Consider the following 22794-nt stretch of genomic DNA (forward strand, 5'->3'; position numbering starts at 1 on the left):
ATTCTGGGGAATGGACTTGCAGGGTTTCTATCCTGCCAACGACTCACTAGTGCACATCAGGAAATTTCAGACAGACTCTTGAATGGTCCCCTTCCTGGGATAGGTTGAAACACGGTTGTTTGTTGTGAGGTGTGGTTGGGGGCCAGTGACTGCAATCCTGGCTTGTGTTTTTTTTTTTCTTTCAGGGCCATGATGTTGTAGAAGATTACACACAAGTTACAAATTAGAGGTAGATATTCCTTCATTCAGGTCTGTCTCACAATTTGGGGGATTTCTTTTCAGGTTTGCCTCCTTGGCAAGAATATCCCAGAGGGGATACTGGGTTCCTCTCACCGCATCCTTTCCGGTGATGCTCCACCCCTTCCTCCTGTTCCTGATGATGCTCACTGGTCTGCTGGGTCTCTGCTCTGTGAGCTGCTCTTCCTTCAGGAACTCATGGGTGTCTGAGCTGTAGTACTTTGAAACTGTGTGAGTGTCCTCATCGATTGTAATCTGTTCCTACATTTCTCTCCACCTGTGTGTACTCGAGTGTCCAGTTTTATTCAGTGGGCTATAATCTCTTCCTATCATTAGTTATCATGATGCCCAAATCGTGTGTGAGAGGTGGACGAGACCCCGCATGTTAGCTCTGTGTCCTGTGGACGTTTCCCTTCACTGTGGAGCACAAGATGCTCCTGGATCATCATGTGCTCTCCCAGCCTGGAATCAGACATTTCTCTGAAAATCCCTAGTTCCCTTCAATGGAAAATGACATTTGTGAGCCAAGATCTGGGCACTAGGTGTGCTCTTTGCCCTTACCATGTCACTGTTTCTAAGAACTGTCCATAGAGAGAGGTGGGGAATATGTGTTATTGCACACACAGAGACACACACACACATTTCTATCTCTCTACCAATTTATCATCTATCCAGAGGAAAGCACAACACTGCATTGACACACTCACTTCCAGTCTCCGAATATACAGGCCTCATTTGAATTTCTCCCTTTCCAAATCAGTGACTCCCTTCTCCAACAGTGAGAAACTCCTGAAACCATTTAGTGGTAATATACTTACTTATTTGATTAATCCCCCTTTATGTAACTAACCCTCATTCCATCCCTTGTGCCCTCATGTATAACTCATGTATGCCCCCTCCATGCTACTTGGGTTCTCCACACTGTACTTGGGCTCCGAGGGCTCCTTCAGACCAACCCTCTGTGTGGGTGCCCTTCTCATCTAGCTTGGGCTCCCACACCCATGCCAGCCTGCTTTTTCATGTGCATAGCCTCCCTACCGCCGTCAGTATCTACTAGGAGTCACTGTGACTCTCTTCTCTGCCCCTGACCTCAGTGTGGGGCTGCCCACCTGGCTGTGCCCCACTGATGGCGTTAGGACTGAATTATCCGGAAAGGAAAGGCAAAGGAAGAGGTCAGGAGAGGAGACAGAAGGGGCTGGAGGGGAGGGGAGAAATAGGAAGAATTCCATGCAGCCCCTCATACCAACTGAAATGGACAAATGCTTTTAGCCTTCCTGCCAAGTCAACTGGCCAATCAACCACCTCGCATTCAATGTTCATTCTGTCAGGACAGTTGCGAGCTGAGGCTAGAACACAAAGAAAAAGCACGTCCTCTGCCTACCAGAACAGCAGGGCAGATGAGACAAAAACTAATCATATAATACTAAGTGCCTCAATTTGAGAGTTAGAAAAAACATGTCCTCCAAAACCTGTAGAATTAAATTGTGAATATACTTTCTGACCAATGGGCAAAGTCACAGTGGATTAACTCTCACTTATCTTAATATACCACATTGGAGTTCTGAATGAGCTCCTCTCACCCAGCGACTGTAATGGTCAAAACATTCAGTTACTAGCTCTCACTCATTGTTCTGTGGATCCCCCTCTCATGTGCACAAAACCATCAGTTCAGACTTTTGAAAGTGATGTTGATTGACTTGCTCAGTGTGATATTTAATGTAGCATATTCAAAATAAGACACGTGATAGAAATATCACTACCATAGTCATGACAATAATTCTCATTTTCATTAAAGTAGGTTGATAAAATTGATGAGAAAGTTTTATTCTTGATCAGGGGAACAGATGTTACTAACAGGGGGTAGTCTATGTGAACCAGACAGGCTGAGTCTACATCTATGGCATTTATTGGACACCTCCTTCACTCTCCATAATAGAGAATGCTCCACACAGACACTAAAAAGGCTAAATGAATGTATGGAAGCCATAGTCATCTGTCACAGGCAGTAGATGCAGGCCATCTTCATTTCTGGGTTTTACTCACAAAGGAAATTGAGGTCTCTGGTGATCTGGGATATAGCTTCTTGAAGAAAAAAGAGGACGTCCAGAGAGAAAGTCAGGGTCCACTCACACTCCCATCTCTTGGCTCAACCTTGAGAACAATGGGTTTTTCTGGTTGAATTAACCCTTGAATGCTTAATTTCATGGGGATCTGCAACAGTTAAACAAGCATATGAGAACCAACAAATGAAACCCTGCCAACAACAGAAGCAAAGAAGGCAAGGTACATGAAGGACAATGATGCATTACAAACATATAAATACTATTATTAGATTCATCTATCTCTGATTCTTTAAAATTACTCTGTAAGCTGTCAAGAATGGAGCATGGAAACATCCATCTTTCACTCATTCAACAGATGATCTATTGTTACTCTGTACCAGGCTGGAGATACATTCATGTTGGCTGGTGTTCTTCTTTTATTTTAATTTTAAGGAAAGAGGATGAGTCTTTAACATCTAAAACAGATTCTTAGCCATTGTGGAAAACAATTTTGAAAAGTGTCTGAGTTAATTTTCTATACGTTGACTCCTGAGTGTTTATTCCACATTTTGTTGTATGGACGTCCGCACTGCTAAGCATACTGTCACTTTTCTTGTGGAAACATCCATTCATGATGATAGATTGGGATGGGAAGGAAGCATAGCCTGACAGGAGCCAGGCTTGCAGAAGGTGGAGCCACGTATCCAGGGTGGCCTGGACCCTGGGAGTCCTTCACATCAGGCAGACATGCTTCACACCAGATTCTCAACCTTGCTTGCCCTTGAGAATCACAAGGGTTCCTTTAAAGCCACACTCTGGGTGAATTAGATTAGAGTTTCTGAGATGACCTGGGCATCAGGATTTTTCACAAACCCACTGATTCCCACATAGAATGATGGTTTGAGAACCTCGGTCACCAGAGTGTCTATAAGTTGTGTCTATAGTCTATAAGTTGTAGTGGTGAAGAGCATTGTTCAAAAGTCACATCGTGGTTATCACTGCAAGTCGTGACTGTGCACAACTTGGTTCCTTCCTTTCTGTGGACTTAAAAGAAATTTAAAATACTGCTCAAGGTCATCAGTCTGTGTATAATGATGTCACATGAACTTTACTGACCATGTGACCCTTATGGTTGGGTGGTCATAAACCACTGATATGGCACTCAGGAATGGAAGGGCCCTTGAACATCACAGATGGCTTCAAATAGATCCTCTGGCCAATAGAACAAATTACTAGGCATAAATGAGTCCATACACACACACACACACACACACACACACACACACACACACGCTCTCACACAGCCTTATTCCATATCTCTTAGTTACAAAAAAAAAAAAAACCAATAAAACATTCTTTTTGCAGAATGTGCTCTCTCTGACCTGTGTTTCTTTACAAGGTTTGAAGGAGAAGTTCTGCAGGACTCTGACAAGGGCAAGTTTCATGTTCATGATCGCAAACCTCATCCCAATGCAGTTTCGGGGTCCAGTTCCAAAAGGCAGATATGTATAAGGATTTATGCTGTCCTTGTTCTTCTTACTGAACCTGGTTCCACAATACAAGTTGGAAACAAGTTAGGAAACATAAAAACCACAAGAGCTACATAATTGGGGTTCTCAACCAAGGATACATAGGAAATTTGGATGGGCTGGTTACAGAAGTCCTGCTATGCTACTCTGCTGTGACAATTATAAGCTACATATAGCTTATACATATAACTTACATGTGTATACATACATATAAGTTGTTGCATACCCCTTCCCCTATGGGGGCAGTCAGTCTTGTTGAAGAGATGGGATGAATGCTTTTGAAAAGATTTATCTTAAACACTAGAATTATATTCAGGGAGGTGAGATGTTCACCCTCTGAAAGGCAAGCAAGAAATGAGCCTGATGAAGGAAATGTAGGATCTTGCCTCCACTGACTGATGTTGGTCATATATCCATGGAAAAAGAAAGCAGGACATGCCTCCTATGGTTTACATTGTTATTTTTTCCCTTTACCTCCTTACCCTCCAGCTAGGACCACCCCCAACTGATTTTCAGATGATTTACATAGGCATGTGATACAACTCATGATTATCATAATCGTGATTATACTCACGATTATGAATCATCACTCTAATTACTGAGTTTTTGTCTATCTGCCCCACAAAGCTATAAACTCCTTAAAGGATAGACCTACAGTTTATTCAAAATTTATTCCTCCATATTTATATCAATGAAAAGTGATAATGGCATTGTGGTGAGGTACTATTTAAAACTCACTATATTATAGAGAAGATACTAGAATGTTAACCGATGATATGCTTTAATGTAATACGGAAAACAGATAAGGAATTATAAGAGTGCATGGATGAGGCAGCTGATATGGGTTGGTGTTTGTTGGGCAAGTGATGGGCACATACAGATTCATGTAAAGTATTTCATAGACTTGTGTCTATAGAATATATAGTCAAGAATTCTCCACAATAGGGGCACCTGGGTGGGCCAGTTGATTAAGTGTCTGCCTTCAGCTCAGGTCATAATCCCAGGGTCTTGGGATCAAGCCCCATGTTGGGCTCCCTGCTCAGTGGGGAGCCTGCTTCTCCCTCTCCCTCTACCCCTTCCCCCACTTGTGCTCTTTCACCCTCTCTCTCACGCAAATAAATAAAATCTTTTAAAAAAGATTTTATATATGTATTGGACAGAGAGAGAGGCACAGTGAGAGAAGGAACACAAGCAGGGGAAGCGAAAGAAGGAGAAGCAGGCTTCTCACTGAGCAGGGAGCACAATGTGAGGCTCGATCCAAGGACCCTAAGATCATGACCCGAGCCGAAGGCAGCCGCTTGATGACTGAGCCACCCAGGTGCCCATCAAATAAATTAAATCTTTAATAAAATTATCTATAAAGGGATTTTTAATGCATGGATTTCATACTGCCTGGCACAGTCCCTGACATACACAGATGAGCACTTCCTCTCGTGACTGAATGAATCACAGACAAGTACCAGGAGTGCTCCCTGGTTTCCATTAGAGAAGCTACAGGAGAGGGAACGCTGAGCTTCTGGGAACCATCAGGTCTCCTGGTACAGAAAACAGATGACTTGGTCATTTTGAGATCTTTCAGCAAGTATGTGTAGCTGCATTGCAAGCACTAGGGATGCCATGCAACAGGACAAGGGCTCTGCCATCGAGGAGCTTAGAGGCAGGGGCTAAACATCTAAATCACTAAAACGTTCATCCAAATTTTGCTCACCAATACGAAAAACAGGAAAGCACGGACTGTAGCAGAATTCGGGCTGCACCCAAATCCAGACTCTGCTCTGAATCATCAGAAGAGAAAGTTCAAGACCCCTCCAAGGAGGATGTCTCAGTCAGCTACAGAGCAAGTGAGCTTGCTCTGGATGAACCCAGATGCTGAGAGAGGTGGGAGCTGGCACAGGACCACAGCCATCGGCACAGGCCTGTGTGCCTATGTCCTCCCTGAGACTGTTCCTCCTGTCAGGGACATGAACTCTCAGCTCCCCAGCCGCTGCTCTCCCACTACAGCTAGCAGAAATGGTGGCCCAGGGTTGCAAAGATGGAATGTGAGAGTGTGAGGGGTAAATTCAGACAGCTAGAGAGAGCAGAAAAACTTCAAGGAAAAATAGTCCCATTGTCTTAAAAAGGATAACGGTAATGTATGTTATGGTATATGCATAATCACAAACACAAATATGGTATGTTGTTTATAGCTTACTGTTACATTAAGTAAGTAGTTCAAAAAATATATAATGCCATGATATATAGGGACCATATCTTCGTAAAGAAGATATGGTCCCTATATCTTCTTTATGAAGATATGGTCCCTATATACAATGGAATATTATGCCTCCATCAGAAAGGATGAACACCCAACTTTTGTATTATCATGGACAGGACTGGAGGAGATTATGCTGAATGAAATAAGTCAAGCAGAGAAAGTCAATTATATGGTTTCACTTACTTGTGGAGCATAAGGAATAATATGGAGGACATTAGGAAAAGGAAAGGAAAAATGAATTGGAAAGTCTGAGGGGGAGATGAACCATGAGAGACTGTAGACTCTGAGAAACAAACTGAGAGTTTTGGAGGGGACGGGGGTCAGGGGTTAGGTGAGCCTGGTGGTGGGTATTAAGGAGGGCACATATTGCAATGAGATTGGCGGTGGTGCATAAACAATGAATCCAGGAACACTAAAAAAATAAAACTAAATTTTAAAAAAGTATATATATATATGTGTGTGTGTGCGTATATATATATATATATATATGTATGTATATGTATGTGTGTGTGTATATATATATAATGCTATACTAACTTTTATGAATCTATATGCATAGAAAAATATCCACAAGGACATACATCATATGATTAATAATGATGTATATGACTGGTAATGACATTAATCTTCTTTTTTCTCAACTACAGTTTGCAAAATTTTGACAATGATCATCTTGTAATAAAAAATACTTCTAAAAATAAAAATATGTACAAATAAATAATTGTCAACCACATGCTTCTCATCTATATGAAGGAAATATCAGAATATCCTCCAAAATGAGGGTAGGATCCCCATTCTAGGGTTTCCTGTACCTTTCAGGGCGGAACTCCTCAGGCTCTGGCCAGAGATCCTGGTCTCGGTGAAGAATAAAGACTGGCACCATCACCACTGTCCCTTTGGGAATGAACACACCACTGATTTCCACATCTTTCTTACAGACTCTCTCAAGTCTACCGATTGGGTATAATCTCAGAGTTTCATTCAACACCATGTCCAGATACTCCATCTGTACAAGGCCATCGTAAGTGGGTGGTGCCTGGAAGGAAACAAACAGATTTTGATACACTGAGATTTGGAATCAACATTCAACTCACTCTACACATTATTACTGAAGTGTTAGGAACACCTAAGAATCATGTATTTTGGTAAGGGCATTTATGGACGTTTTAATACCTACCATGTCCTTTGACCTGCTCAGTGGCCCACTGACATGTGTGCAATAGTAATGACGAGGGGAGACTGCTGGGACAATCCCCTAAACGGGGTCTGAAATCCTTCCTAGGTAGTGATTTTTCTTCCTCATGTGAACAAAAGAGACCAAGACTTTGACACTTAATGGTTTTTTTTTGTTTTTTATTTAAGTTCAATTTAGTTAACATAGAGTGTATTATGAGTTTCAGGTGTAGAATTTAATAATTCATTAGTTGCATATAATACCCAGTGCTCATTACATCAGGTGCCCCCATTAATGTCCATCACCCAGTTGCCCCATCCCCCTATCCTCTCCTCTCCAGGATCTCTCAGTTTGTTTTCTATATTTAAGAGTTATAGTTTGTCTCCCTCTCTGTTTTTATCTTATTTTATTTCTTCTTCCCTATGACTTTTAGTCTTCAGTGAAATATGTTGAAGTCACCATTTCCATTCAAAACAGAGGTCACACACCCACACCGTAGAGGAAGAACATACAACAGAAAATATCTCCTCTGCCACATAAACTCTTCTAGTAGAAATACCCTGCTTTCTCTCTTTTCAATTATATTTACAGTATTTAGAGAGAAACACTGTATTACATAAAAACTATAATTGGGGGAGACACCAGTTCCTTTCAACACAAATAGGGCAAGAAAGGGGTAGGACTGGATGCCACTGACTGTGGGAACACAATTTCAGTTCTAGGGAATATTGGGAAGGGGATCAGATCTTAGCTCCACCCTCTATTGCTGGAAAGGTCTCCTTGTTGTTTGTCTGGGGTTTCACTCTTTGCTCAATAAGCCACTCCAGCCCCTGAGGCCAGGTCTCTTCATAAACTGGGAGTTTAGTTCCTTGTTCCCCAGCCAACAATTAGTCCCCAAGTTTCAGATAATACAGGTATAAGAAAGTGGAGCCTCTTTCCCCAGTACCACCAAACAACTATATGAAGCAGAGACTCACCCCCATGTTGGACATGCAAACGTGAGTTAGAAGTAAACCTTTTTATGAAAACCTACTCGATTTGAGAGCTAATCTGTTACTGAGATATAACCAAGCCTATTCTGACTCCCTCCTCAGTAGGACCCACTCACCTTCTTGGGGAAAGTCGCATCAATCTCCTCCTGCAGTTTCTGCTGGACATCAGGGTGAGTGGCCAATTCATACACAAGGAAGGAAAGAGAAGTGCTAGTGGTCTCGTAGCCAGCAAAAATAAAGATAACAGATTGGGCCACGAGTTCCAGATCAGACAGAGCTAAAAGGAGAAGGGAGACATTTGAACTAAAACAGATGAATATATTATACCACATTATAGATGATGAGCAATCTATTTGAAACTCACAATTCCCTTGGGGGAAAATTTAAAAGCAATCCAGAATCAAACTCACAGTGGTTTACACCCTGATGTCTATCTTACAGAGCCAGAAGAGCCAGAAGTTTTCTTGACCTGGTTATTCCCATGGCCTATACTATTCTTGACCATCCACTCCTCTCATACCACCTTTCCCACCAACACAGATAGGTGATTTCAGGAAATGGCATTTTGTCTAACATACACAGAGTTATCAGTATGTCCTTTGGAGAATCCCAACAGGACTTCAGTCCTAAGTCACATGGGATAGCATTCTCCCCAGGAAAACTTAAGTCCTTCCAGCTAAAACAGAATATATATTTCTTTAGAGAGTCTGCAATGTGTCTACGGCCATACCACCCTGAACGCGCCCAATCTCATCTGATCTCGGAAGCCAAGCAGGGTCGGACCTGGTTAGTACTTGGATGGGAGAGAGTTTGCAACGTTAAGGTTTAGTCAGAAAGGCATTGTCAGGAAAAATGAATGATATTTCATCTAAACATATTTGTGGGAACTTTAAGAGAACATAATTGGGTTACAGATAAAATCTTGCTGCTCCAAATGTGGGATCTGCAGCATCTGGGAGCTTACTAGAAATGCAGAATCCCAAACGTCACCCTAGAACAATCAAATCAAAATCTGACCTTTCATGAGATGTGGTGATCTGTGTGCACAACCTGTCTTGAGAAGCACAGCGTATACCTTCCCGAAGTCTCAGCTAATAGAAGACCTGGCACACAACTTCTCCAGTATGTACAGAAAATACGACACAGACCAAATGAGAAGAGTGATGACTAAACTAGGATAATTCGTACCATTAAAGGAGCAGAAGAAAGAAGGTGTCAATAGCAGGGTACTAGCTAGCGAGAAACAAACTGTATCCAGTGAATGGAATTAGCGATGCCTATTCAATCACGGCCTGGATGTCACCTTCCTTATGGAATGACCCCACTCTGAATATAAGTTGGCATCTCCCTTGATTTTCTCCTGGCAGGAACTCAGCATGGTCATGCTCTAATTTCTTTCATCAGAACTGTATCAGGATATTTAGATACTTAGAGCACCGGAATGGCAATTCCACCATAAACATGGAATTCATAACCAAAAGTAATACGAAGAGTGTATAAAAGGTCTATAGAGTTCTGATTTCCCAGTCACACTTCTGTGATGATGCTTTGGATAAATTCAACTATCAAATTCTTGATAATTCCATGATAATCAAAGTTTAGAGCTGTGCTGTCCAATAAGGTAGCCACTTGCCAGATGTGGCTATTTTTATTTAAATTTTACTTAGTTATACTAAATCCAATATAAGATTCAGATCTTCAGTCACACTGCCTTGGTTCAGATCATTATCCAGGGTGCTGAGATCGAGCCCCACATCAGCCTCCCTGCTCAGTGGGAAGTCTGTTTCTCCCTCTCCCATTCGCCCTGCTTGTGTTCTCTCTCTTGCTGTCTTTCTCTCCATGTCAAACAAATAAATAAAACATTTAAAAAAAGTTTTTTAAAAAGAATAGAAGTAGACAGAGTAATAGATACACATATACAGATATTAGTGATATAAAAGAGTAAGTCCATCATTTTTCTCTAGAATAAACTGTTATATGGTCAAGAATTTTGTGAGATGGTTGTCAAACCATACACAGCTTGAAATTGACCACAATGGGAATATTTCTGTCATAGAAACCACTATACATCAACCCCCCTTTTCTCATTCAGATGCAGAGACCATATTAGATCACTGGTTATGAATATAGAAATATTTATATTGGGCCCCTGGGTGGCTCAATGGGTTAAGCCTCTGCCTTTGGCTCAGGTCATGATCTCAGGGTCCTAGGATTGAGCCCCACATTAGGGTCTCTGCTCAGCAGGGAGCCTGCTTTGCCCCGCCCCCCCACACCTGCCTCTCTGCCTTCTTGTGATCTCTGTCTGTCAAATAAATAAATAAAATCTTTTTAAAGTATTTTATTTATTTATTTATTTATTTATTTATCTGTCTGTCAAATAAATAAATAAAATCTTTTAAAAGTATTTTATTTATTTATTTGACAGAGATCACAAGTAGGCAGATAGGCAGAGACAGAGAGGGGGAAGCAGGCTCCCTGCTGAGCAGAGAGCCCAATGCGGGTCTCTATCTCAGGACCCTGGGATCATGACCTGAGCTGAAGGCAGAGGCTTTAACCCACTGTGCCACCCACGTGCCTGTATAATATTTTTTTTAAAAAGGAAAAAAAAGAAAAATTTTTATTGATTAGTCCTGTGTAAATATAGTTGATATTCTGGGCTTGACCCACTGAGAGGAAATAGAAGCAAAGAAACCCTCCTAGCAGCAAGCACTCCTAGACCCCAGATTCTGGTTTCTAAATACCATTCTCACTAAAAGGAAACAGAGCCTCCTGGAGAAAATGGCTGATTCCAAGACTCATCAATGGAAACAGAAGAGAAACTGGAATGTCCCACATCAGAATGCAAGGAGATACTCAGGAAATAATACGGCAAAAGGATACAGAATACTCTGTGTGCTATAGTGGTGGATATACATCACTATACATAGGTCTAAACCCATAGCATATACAACACCAAGGGTGAACTGTAATGTAAACTATGGATTTTGGGTGGTAATAAGGTGTCACTGTATGGACATTGACTACAACAAAATTACCACATCATGGGTGATTTTGATGGGGGGGTGCTGCATGTAAGTGGGGTAGGGGGAATATGGGATAAATCACTGTGTCTTTCACTCAATTTTGCAGTGAACTTAAAACTGCTATAAAAATTAAAGTCTAGGGCCACCTGGATGGCTCAGTTGGTTAAGCAACTGCCTTTGGCTCAGGTCATGATCCTGGAGTCCTGAGATCAAGTCCCACATTGGGCTCCCAGCTCCATGGGGGAGTCTGCTTCTCCCTCTAACCATCTACCCTCTCATTCTCTCTCTCACTCTCTCTCTCTCAAATAAATAAATAAAATATTTTTAAAAATGCATAAAGTCTATTGGGATGCCTGTGTGGCTCAGTCGGTTAGGTGTCTGTCTTTGGCTCAGGTCATCATCCCAGGGTCCTGGGATCAAGTCCTGTATTGGTCTCCTTGCTCAGCAGGAAGCCTGCTTCTCTTTCTGTCTACCTCTCCCTCTCTTGTGTTATCTCTCTTGCTAACAAGTAAATAAATTAAATCTTTTAAAATAAATAAACAAAGTCTACTGAAAATATTAAAAAAGAAGTTGGAAGAAAAAAAGGACACAGGAGCCCAAATGAAGGGCATACAGAGGGCAAATCTGAGAAAATTAACAATCCAAATAAATGATATAAGAGACTAAGTTAGTAATATATGAGATCATATTGACATATATAAATAGACAAATACAGGATACTGGATGTTATATGCAACTAGTGAATTGTTGAACACTGCATAAAAACTCATGATATGCTCTATGCTGGCTAACTTGATGTAATAAAAAAATAAAAATAAAAATAAATAAACCAATACAATAATGATGGTGAATGGTAAGCGCACCCTAACAATGCACTATCAAAGTGTATGTGCTATGATGAGTGCTGTGAAATGTGTAAACCTGGCAATTCACACACCTGTACCCCTGGGGATAAAAATACATTATATGTTTATTAAAATAAATTAATAAATTAATTTTTTTAAAAAACAATGCACTATCACTCCTAATGTAGAAGCAATGGTGGAAGTAGAAAGTCATCATTTCCAACCATCATAGTAATAATGGTTTTAGTCAAATACCATCCATGGATGATAAAAGTAGTAGGTGATGGCTTAAAGAGAAACACCATATGTACACAGTTACAAAGGCATCCTGCACCAGTTACTTCTTAATTACAAAAGGAAAAGAAAAACTTGCAGTAGATTAAGCCAGTGAACACAAGTTTAACCAAGTGTTCCAAGTGAAGGTCGCCAATCTGGGGCCAGGTGCCTCCTGATGTGAGGAAGCCTTGATGTGAATTTCCAGGCAGAGGTTCTGATTCAGTGGGCCTGGATTAGGCTGGAGGATTGCCACTGTAAACAAGCTCCCATGTGACAGACCACTGAGAGCTTTGTCTATCATTGCCCTTCGAGCTTTGAACAAACTGTGGCTGTGTTCTTCTGGAAAATGCTCTGGCTACCATTTGTATCTGAACATGTGTCTTGCTTCAATTTTCTGATATTCCATCTGCTAAAAATCTTCCTCCATGTCTCAGAACGATCTCCTATCTCTGAACCTCCCCATCAAGAGCCCTCTGAAGCACTCTTGGCTTACCTTTATGGGTGTCCATTTCTTTGGAATTCTGGGAGTTAATCATCAGCTGAAGAAAGTCCACTCGGTGCTGGACACAGAAAGAGACATTTCAATGACAAAAACTCACTTGTGGAGCAAGAAATACTAACTTCTTTCCTGAGTATATGACGCCTTTACACCCAGAAATTTAATTAATGTTGTCAAGACATCAGTGAACAAAAATGTCCAGCAACAAATCTTGGAGCGCACGATATTTCCCTGACAGGAATCCAGCCATTATGTCCCACTGCTTTTTGGTTCTTGCTCTCTCTGTTCCTCAGCTTCTCTGGCTTTTCACCACAGCTTCCTGCCCCAAGAGTTGTCTGCTCCCTCTCCTGTCACACCTACTACTAGCTCAGGAAAAAGTCCCTGACTTTAGTCCTTTTGTTTTTTCAACCTCAATTTTTTTTAATTTTTTTAATTAATTTATTTTCAACTTAACAGAATTCATTGTTTATGCACCACACCCAGTGCTCCATGCCATCCATGCCCTCCATAATACCCACCACCTGGCTCCCCCAACCTCCCACCCCCTGCCCCTTCAAAACCCTCAGATTGTTTTTCAGAGTCCATAGTCTCTCAGCCTCAATTCCTAATGAATGGCCAAATATACCAATCCCCTGGCCTCTGCAGGTCCATAGGAAGCTTCTGTGTCAGCATCTTCCAATGCTCCACAACTCCCCACAAACTTCAGAGACATCCTAGGGTACCAGTCCTGTCTCCCTGTCCTGCACACATTCTAGTGCTGGCCACCAGGCCTCATGAAGACAAAGCCTGCTTGACCAGCTTGCAGCCTCAGTGCCCAAAGACACCTGCTCACTCCAGACTATGACAGCCTCAAATTTAACATAAGCAGGTGCCTGAGGGAAACTTCCACTGGAGAATGTGTAAGAAAAGAGGCTTGGAATTGAAGGGATTTTTGGCCATTGTAAGATATGGCAAAATTATACTACCGGGAAAATGATTTTACACAGTAATTTTTATGTTTTGACCACTTATTGAAGGGAAGTGGTAGCTTTTCTCTCACCAAAGTGATGTAGTGGTGTACTCGTTGACATGCTTATTCTTGAATTTTAAACATCGTCTGACTGATCTTCTTATTGCCTTTCCTGACCTTCATTCACTCTAAAATGTTAGAAGTCTCTTGTCCTAAACTCTAGAGTTCTCCATTTACCACAAACACATACTTAGTAGTGTGCACATCAGATGTATACAGCTCAATAAAAAATCAAAAGTGAACATGCACATGGAACCACCACTGGATTTACCTTTTGATTATCTTTGAGGCGACTTTCCTTCATCCTTTTTATAGATTTCATGAAAAAATCAGTAACACTTTTTGGAAATAGTGAGATATTTAACATTTCAAAAACTGGGATAAGGAATGGAAACAGTACTATAAGAAAAAAAAAAACAATGGAAATATCAATGAAAATGCAAAATTTCCCTGAAGCAATTATAATTTGGTCTACCAACCTGAGGATTAAAAGACACCAGGATTCATTCATATCAGGAGTTATTCCTTCTGTGACCTTTACTAGACCTTTCAAGCCAATGGCTGAGCCAGAGCAAGTCACACACAAGGGCCACCACTAGAGCAGTCAGGTCAGTGTCTCCTGCCACATCTTTGGAGTGACCAAAGGAACAGGATTACATTCCTGGATCTCTTAGCCTTTTATTTTTGGACTAAAACCTCTTTGGAAACACAAGACCATAATACGTTACTTTGATTTATCATGCTGTTTTTAAGATTGTGTCAGGATGGAAATAATACATAATAGGTCCTCCAACTACAATGCAATCAAAGTAGGAAACAAGAACACAGCCAACATGGAAAACCCACGAATCTGTGGAAATTACACAATACACTCTTATACAGCCAGTCAGCAAAGAAGAAATCTAAAGGGCATTTTAGAATTACTTGGAGTATACAAAACTGAGGAAACCACATACCAAAACTCATGGGATGTGGCAAAAGCAATGGCCGAAAAGAAATTTATCATTATATACACCTACTTTTTAAAAGAACCAAGATTTCAAATCTATGACCCAACACTGTCAAAAACATGCCGAAATACAAGAGCACACTAAACCAAAAGCAAGCAGAAGGAAGCACATAATAAAGACAAGAGCAGAAACTTGGGAAATAGAAACTAAAAAACAAGAGAAAATTCAAAGAAAGCAAAGCTAATTCTTTCAAAAGACCTTTAGCTAGACAACCAAGGAAAAAGGAGAAGAGATTCCAATTACTGTCACCAGAAGTGCAAGAGGAGATAACTGTTGACATTACAAAACTAAAAAGGACTACAGGGAATACTATGAACAACTGAATGCCAATAAATTAGATGAAATGGGAAAATTTCCAGAAAAAGAGAAACTAGAAAGTGACATAAACAAATGCGCATGTGTGTGTGTGTGTGCATGTGCGCGCACACACACACACACACACAGGCAATCTGAAAGACAAATAAAAAGACTGAGTTAGTAGTGAAGAAACTACTGACAAAAAGGAAGCTCAGCTCCAGGTGGTTTCTCAGGTGAGTTCTAGCAAATATTTAAAGTGCAATCAACACCAATTTTGCACAAATTCTTCCAAAAATAGAAGAGCTGGGAACACTTCCAAACTCATTGTACTTGGCCAATATTATGCTAATACTAAAACCAGACAATGATACCACAGAACAAGAAAACTACAGACCAATGTATCTTATGACATGGGTCCTCAAATCCTCAACAAAATACAAGCAAACTGAACCCAGCAACATATTGAAAGAAGGATATACCATAAACAAGAGGGGTTTATCCTACCAATTCCAGGTTATATAATACAATATAATGACAAAAATTTTTTTTAAAAACCACACAGTCATCTCAATACAGCCAGAGAAAGTATTTGACAAAAATCCAACACAATTTGGCAATAAGAATACTCAACAAACTAAAAGCAGAAAGAAACACCCTCAATCTGATAAAGGGCATCTATGAAAAACTCATTGCTAACACCACACTTAATGGATATAGACTTTCCCCTAAGATTAAACAAAACAAGGATGTCTCTATTACCCTTCAATTCAACGTTGTACTAGAAGTTTTAGCCAGGAAATGTATGCAAAAAGGGGCGGGGGAGAAAGAGGGAAGGGAGGGAAGGGAGGGAGGGACGGGAGGGAGGGAGGGAAGAAGATGGATGGAGGGAGGGAGAGAGAGAGGGAGGGAGGGAGAAAGATAGTGAGGGAGGGAAGAAGGAAGGAAGGAAGGAAGGGGAAACAAAAGTTATTCATAGAGAAAATATAGAAGTAAAAGCATCTCTATTATCAGACAACATAATGTTGTACATAGAAAATCTGAAGGAATGCAATAGAAGTATACTGGAAGTAATAAACCAGTTTAGCAGGGTTTCAGAATAGAAGATCAACATACAAAATCAATTGTATTTCATAAACTGCAATAAAGAATCCAAAAGTGAAATTAGGAATAGAACTCCTTTACAATAACATCAAGAAGAACTGAATACTTAGGAATAGCTTTTTTAAAAAAAAAAAAAAACAAGGAAATATATTAACTGATATCTCCCCATAAATATAAACTGAGACCCAAATGGTTTAATTGCGGAATTTGGAACAGCTTTAATGAAAAAAGTGCTATACTTTGAAAACCACAAGTATTTTGAAATAAATTAAAGAAGATCTATGTAAATGGAAAAATGTCTAATGACCATGGATTAGAACTTAATATTGTCAAGATGGCAATACTCCTCAAGCTGATCTAGAGATTAATGCATTTCCTATTAGAATCCTAGCTGGCTTCTTTGTAGAAATTGACATACTGAATTTATAATTCATATGGACTTGTAAGAATCCAGAATGGCCAAACGATCTTGAAAGAAAAAAGAACAAAATTATAGAACTCCAACTTCCAGTTTCAAAACTTAGCACAAAGCTATAATGATCAAGACAGTGTGGTCCACATTCTCTTACACCATACATGAAGATAAACTCAAAATGGATACAAGGCCTGAACATGAGGCAGGAATCCATCAAAATCCCTGAGGAGAACATACGCAGTAACCTCTTCAACATCAGCCACAGCAACTTCTTTCAAGACATGTCTCCAAAGGCAAAGGAAACAAAAGCAAAAATGAACTTTTGGGACTTCATCAAGATCAAAAGCTTCTGCACAGAGAGAGTCAAGTATCATATGGTTTCACTGATTTGTGGAGCATAACAAACAATATGGAGGACAAGGGTAGATGGAGAGGAGAAGGGAGTTGAGGGAAATTGGAAGGGGAGATGAACCATGAGAGACTATGGACTCTGAAAAACAACCTGAGGGTTTTGAAGGGGCAGGGGGTGGGAGGTTGGGAGAACCAGGTGGTGGGTCCTAGGGAGGGCACGGATTGCATGGAGCACTGGGTGTGGTGAAAAAACAATGAATACTGTTACGCTGAAAAAAAAAAAAAAACATTAAAAAAAAAAAGCTTCTGCACAGCAAAGGAAACAGTCAACAAAACAAAGAGGCAACCCACGGAATGGGAGGGGATATTTGCAAATGACACTACAGACAAAGGGCTGATATCCAAGGTCTATAAAAAAACTTCTCAAACTCAACACCCAAAAAAAAGCAGATAATCATGTCAAAAAAATGGGCAGAAGACATGAACAGACACTTTTCCAATGAAGACAGCCAAATGGCTAATAGACACGTGAAAAAATGTTCATTAGCCATTAGGGAAATTCAAATCAAAATTTCATTGAGATACCACCTTACACCAGTTAGAATGGAAAAAACTGACAAGGCAGGAAACAAGAAATGTTGGCGAGGGGAACCATCTTACACTGTTGGTGGGATGCAAGCCTGCATGGCCACTTTGGAAAACAGTATGGATGTTCCTCAAGACATTAAAAATAAATAAAATAAAACAAAATAAAATAAAAAGAATAAAGCTGGATTAAACATGCACTCTTTAAAAAATAGAGCTACTCTACAACCCAACAATTGCACTCCTAGGTGCAGTTATTTACCCCCAAAATACAGATGTAGTGATAAGAAGGGCCACAGGCACCCCAATGTTCATGCCAGTAATGTCCACAATAGTCAAACTGTGGAAGGAGCCGAGATGCTCTTCAACAGATGAATGGATAAAGAAGATGTTGTACAGATACACAATGGAATATTATTCAGCCATCAGAAAGAACGAATACCCACCATTTGCATCGACATGGATGGAATTGGAGGGGATTATGTTAAGTGAAGTAAGTCAAACAGAGAAAGACAATTATCGGATGGTTTCATTCATATGTGGAACATAAGCAATGGCACAGAGGACTATAGGGGAAGGGAGGGAAATCCAAAAGGGGAGAAATTAGAGAGGGAGATGAACCATGAGAAACTATGGACTTCAGGAAACAATCTGGGGGTTTCAAATGGGAGAAGGGTGGGGGAGGAGGTAATAGGGTGATGGGTATTGAGGAGGGCATGTGCTGTGATGAGTACTGAGTGTTTTTACTTAACACGAATCAGTGAACACTGAAAAAAAAATAAAATTATTTCAATCAACATGGACAGGACTGGAGGAGATTATGCTGAGTGAAATAAGTCAAGCAGAGAAAGTCAATTATCATATGGTTTCACTTACTTGTGGAACATAAGGAATAACATGGAGGACATTAGGAGAAGGAAAGAAAAGATGAATTGGGGGAAATAGGAGGGGGAGAAGAACCATGAGAGAGTGCAGACTCTGAGAAACCAACTGAGGGTTTTGGAGGGGAGAGGGGTGGGGAGTTAGGTGAGCCTGGTGGTGGGTACTAAGGAGGGCATGAACAGCATGGAGCACTGAGTGTGGTGCATAAACAATGAATGTTGGAACACTGAAAAAATAAAATAAATTTAAAAGATATATATACACCTTTAATATACTAATGAATAAACTTTGCCAAAAATAAAAAAAAATTAATAAAGTTATTTATACTAAAAGAAAAAAAAAGACAGTGTGGTCCCAGCATAAGGAGAGACATATAGATCAATGAAATTAAATTTGGAGTCCAAAATTATACCCATATGTTTATGATCAACTGAATTTTGAGGTTTCCAATACCATTCAATGGAATGAAAATGGTCTTTTCAATAAATGGTGCAGGGACAAGTCACATGACCTCAGATCTTACAAGAAGTTCTAAAATATGACCTGAAATAACAGAAAATAAACATGCATTATACATCATCAAAATTAAAACTGTGCTACAAAGAACACAGTGTTATATGCAAACAATGAATCATGAAACACTACACCAAAAACTAATGATGTACTGTATGGTGACTAACATAACATAATAAAATTTTTAAAAAATATTATGCCTCCATCAGAAAGGACGAATACCCAACTTTTGTAGCAACATGGACGGGACTGGAAGAGATTATGCTGAGTGAAATAAGTCAAACAGAGAGAGTCAAGTATCATATGGTTTCACTTACTTGTGGAGCATTACAAATAACATGGAGGACAAGGGTAGATGGAGAGGAGAAGGGAGTTGAGGGAAATTGAAAGGGGAGGTGAACCATGAGAGACTATGGACTCTGAAAAACAACCTGAAGGTTTTGAAGGGGCGGGGGGTGGGAGGTTGGGGGAACCAGGTGGTGGGTATTAGGGAAGGCACGGACTGCATGGAGCACTGGGTGTGGTGAAAAAACAATGAATACTGTTATGCTGAAAAGAAATAAAAAATTTTATTTTTTATTTAAAAAATAAAAAATTTTAAAAAAAGAAAAACAAAAATTAAAAAATTTTTATTTTTTTTAAAAAATAACAAATTTTTAAAAAAGAACACTAAAAAAAATAAAATAAAAAATAAAGTGAAAAGACACCTACAGAATGGGAGAGAAAATCTGCAAGTCATGTATCTGATAAGGGACTTTCATCTAGAAGACACAGAGGTCTCTTACAAACATATGAATGACTGAACAGAAGATGGAAGACCATTCCATGCTCTTGGATGGGAAGAATAAACATCGTTAAAATGTCTATACTGCCCAGAGCAATCTATACTTTTAATGCCATTCCAATCAAAATTCCACCAGTATTTTTCAAAGAGCTGGAGCAAATAATACTAAAATTTGTATGGAATCAGAAGAGACCCCGAATTGCTAAGGAAATGTTGAAAAACAAAAATAAAACTGGTGGCATCACGTTACCTGATTTCAAGCTTTACTACAAAGCTGTGATCACCAAGACAGCATGGTACTGGCATAAAAACAGACACATGGACCAGTGGAACAGAGTAGAGAGCCCAGATATGGACCCTCAACTCTATGGTCAAATAATCTTTGACAAAACAGGAAAAAATATCCAGTGGAAAAAAGACAGTCTCTTCAATAAATGGTGCTGGGAAAACTGGACAGCTATATGTAGAAGAATGAAACTTGACCATTCTCTTACACCGTACACAAAGATAAACTCGAAATGGATAAAAGACCTCAACGTGAGACAGGAATCCATCAGAATCCTCGAGGAGAACATAGGGAGTAACCTCTTTGATATCAGCCATAGCAACTTCTTTCAAGATATGTCTCCAAAGGCGAAGGAAATAAAGGCAAAGATGAACTTCTGGGACTTCATCAAGATAAAAAGCTTCTGCACAGCAAAAGAAACAATCATCAAAACAAAGAGGCAACCCACGGAATGGGAGAAGATATTTGCAAATGACAGTACAGATAAAAGGTTGATATCCAGGATCTATAAAGAACTCCTCAAACTCAACACACACAAAACAGATAATCATATCAAAAAATGGGCAGAAGATATGAACAGACACTTCTCCAATGAAGACATACAAATGGCTACCAGACACATGAAAAAATGTTCATCATCACTAGCCATCAGGGAGATTCAAATCAAAACCACATTGAGATACCACCTGACACCAGTTAGAATGGCCAAAATTAGCAAGACAGGAAACAACGTGTGTTGGAGAGGATGTGGAGAAAGGGGAACCCTCTTACACTGTTGGTGGGAATGCAAACTGGTGCAGCCACTTTGGAGAACAGTGTGGAGATTCCTCAGGAAATTAAAAATAGATCTTCCCTATGACCCTGCAATTGCACTGCTGGGGATTTACCCCAAAGATACAGAGGTAGTGAAAAGAAGGGCCATCTGTACCCCAATGTTTATAGCAGCAATGGCCACGGTCGCCAAACTGTGGAAAGAACCAAGATGCCCTTCAACGGATGAATGGATAAGGAAGATGTGGTCCATATACACTATGGAGTATTATGCCTCCATCAGAAAGGACGAATACCCAACTTTTGTAGCAACATGGACAGGACTGGAAGAGATTATGTTGAGTGAAATAAGTCAAGCAGAGAAAGTCAAGTATCATATGGTTTCACTTATTGGTGGAGCATGACAAATAATATAGAGGACAAGGGTAGATGGAGAGGAGAAGGGAGTTGAGGGAAATTGGAAGGGGAGGTGAACCATGAGAGACTATGGACTCTGAAAAACAACCTGAGGGTTTTGAAGGGGCGGGGTGGGAGGGTGGGGGAACCAGGTGGTGGGTATTAGGGAGGGCATGGATTGCATGGAGCACTGGGTGTGGTGAAAAAACAATGAATACTGTTACGCTGAAAATAAATAAAAAATTAAAAAAAAAAAAAGAATGGCAAGAATTTGAACACACACTTATCTAAAGAAGTTATGAAATAAGCAACAAGTATATAAAAATTTGCTCAACCCCACTAATCATTAGAAAAATGCAAAACAAAACCATAATAAGATACCCTTCACACCATTAATGTGGCCATCACCAAAAAAGTAGACAAATGTACACCAAATGCGCCAAGGATGGGCAGAAACCAGAACCTTCTTACTTTCTGGTGGGAATGTAAAATGGTATCTCTGTTGTAGAGAGAAGTTTGGCACTTCCTTATTAAATTAACCACACTATATTTCAGGAACATAGCAAGTTACAATGAAAAGCATGTACAAACATAGCAAAGTTACTTCACAATTCCACCTCTGAGTACATACCCAAAAGAATTGAAAAGAGGTATTCTTTTTTTTTATTGTGTTATGTTACTCACCATACAGTACATCATCAGTTTTTGATGTAGTGTTCCATGATACATTGTTTGTATATAATACTCAGTGCTCTGTGCCCTCCTTAATACCCATCACCGGGCTTACCCATCCTCCCTCCCCCTCCCTTCTAAAACCCTCAGTTTGTTTCCCAGAGCCCAGTCTCTCACAGTTCGTCTTCCACTCTGATTTCTCCCCCTTCATTTTTCCCTTCTCCTAATGTCCTCCATGCTATTCCTTATGTTTCACAAATAAGTGAAACCATATAATTGACTTTCTCTGACTTATTTCACTTAGCATTAAGAGGTATTCTAACAAAAACTTGTGCATGAATGTGGATAGTAGCACTCTTCACAATAGCCAAGAGTTGGAAACAGTCCAGACATCCATCAAATGATAGAAGGATAAATAAAAGGCAATATGTTCATACAATGGAATATTAACTGGCCATAAAAAGCAAGTTTTGATGGCTGGTGCAACATGGATAAACCTTGAAAACATTACACTAAAGAAGGAAGGCAGCCACAAAGATCACATATTATATGTTTCTATCTGTATAAAGAGTCCAAGAAGAGACAAATCTATTAAGACAGAAGAGGATTAGTGGTTGCTTAGGGCTAAAAAAAAGTGGGAAGTGGAAGTGATGAAAAAGAAAAGTACAGGACTTCTGTGTTGACAACAATATTCCAACCACTGACTGCAGTTAAAGCTGCACATTATCTTTGAATGCACTAAGCAGAGTTTTCAGCTTCCTTGAGTTATAACAGACATACAATATGTATATGACAAGGTGTACTGCATACACTTGACATACATATATAAAAAATGATTACCATAATAAGAT

The 22794-nt window shown here is 39.9% G+C and overlaps 1 protein-coding gene across 1 annotated transcript in view; it reads right to left on the reverse strand.

The window, feature by feature from the left end:
* Nucleotides 1–2001: 2001 nt before the first annotated feature.
* The window catches only part of LOC308359178 (cytochrome P450 3A12-like), a 44116-nt gene continuing 23323 nt past the window's right edge, over nt 2002–22794 (reverse strand). Inside the window, exons 8-13 of the mRNA XM_080829952.1 lie at nt 14152–14279; nt 12866–12932; nt 8345–8505; nt 6875–7098; nt 3662–3824; nt 2002–2448 (exon numbers count right to left, since the gene is read on the reverse strand). Coding sequence (XP_080686078.1) covers nt 2353–2448; nt 3662–3824; nt 6875–7098; nt 8345–8505; nt 12866–12932; nt 14152–14279 — 839 coding nt within the window. The 3' untranslated portion in view covers nt 2002–2352. The remainder of the gene's footprint in view (nt 2449–3661; nt 3825–6874; nt 7099–8344; nt 8506–12865; nt 12933–14151; nt 14280–22794) is intronic.

The sequence above is a fragment of the Martes martes genome (genome assembly GCF_963455335.1).
Source record: "Martes martes genome assembly, chromosome: 18".
NCBI lineage: Eukaryota > Metazoa > Chordata > Mammalia > Carnivora > Mustelidae > Martes > Martes martes.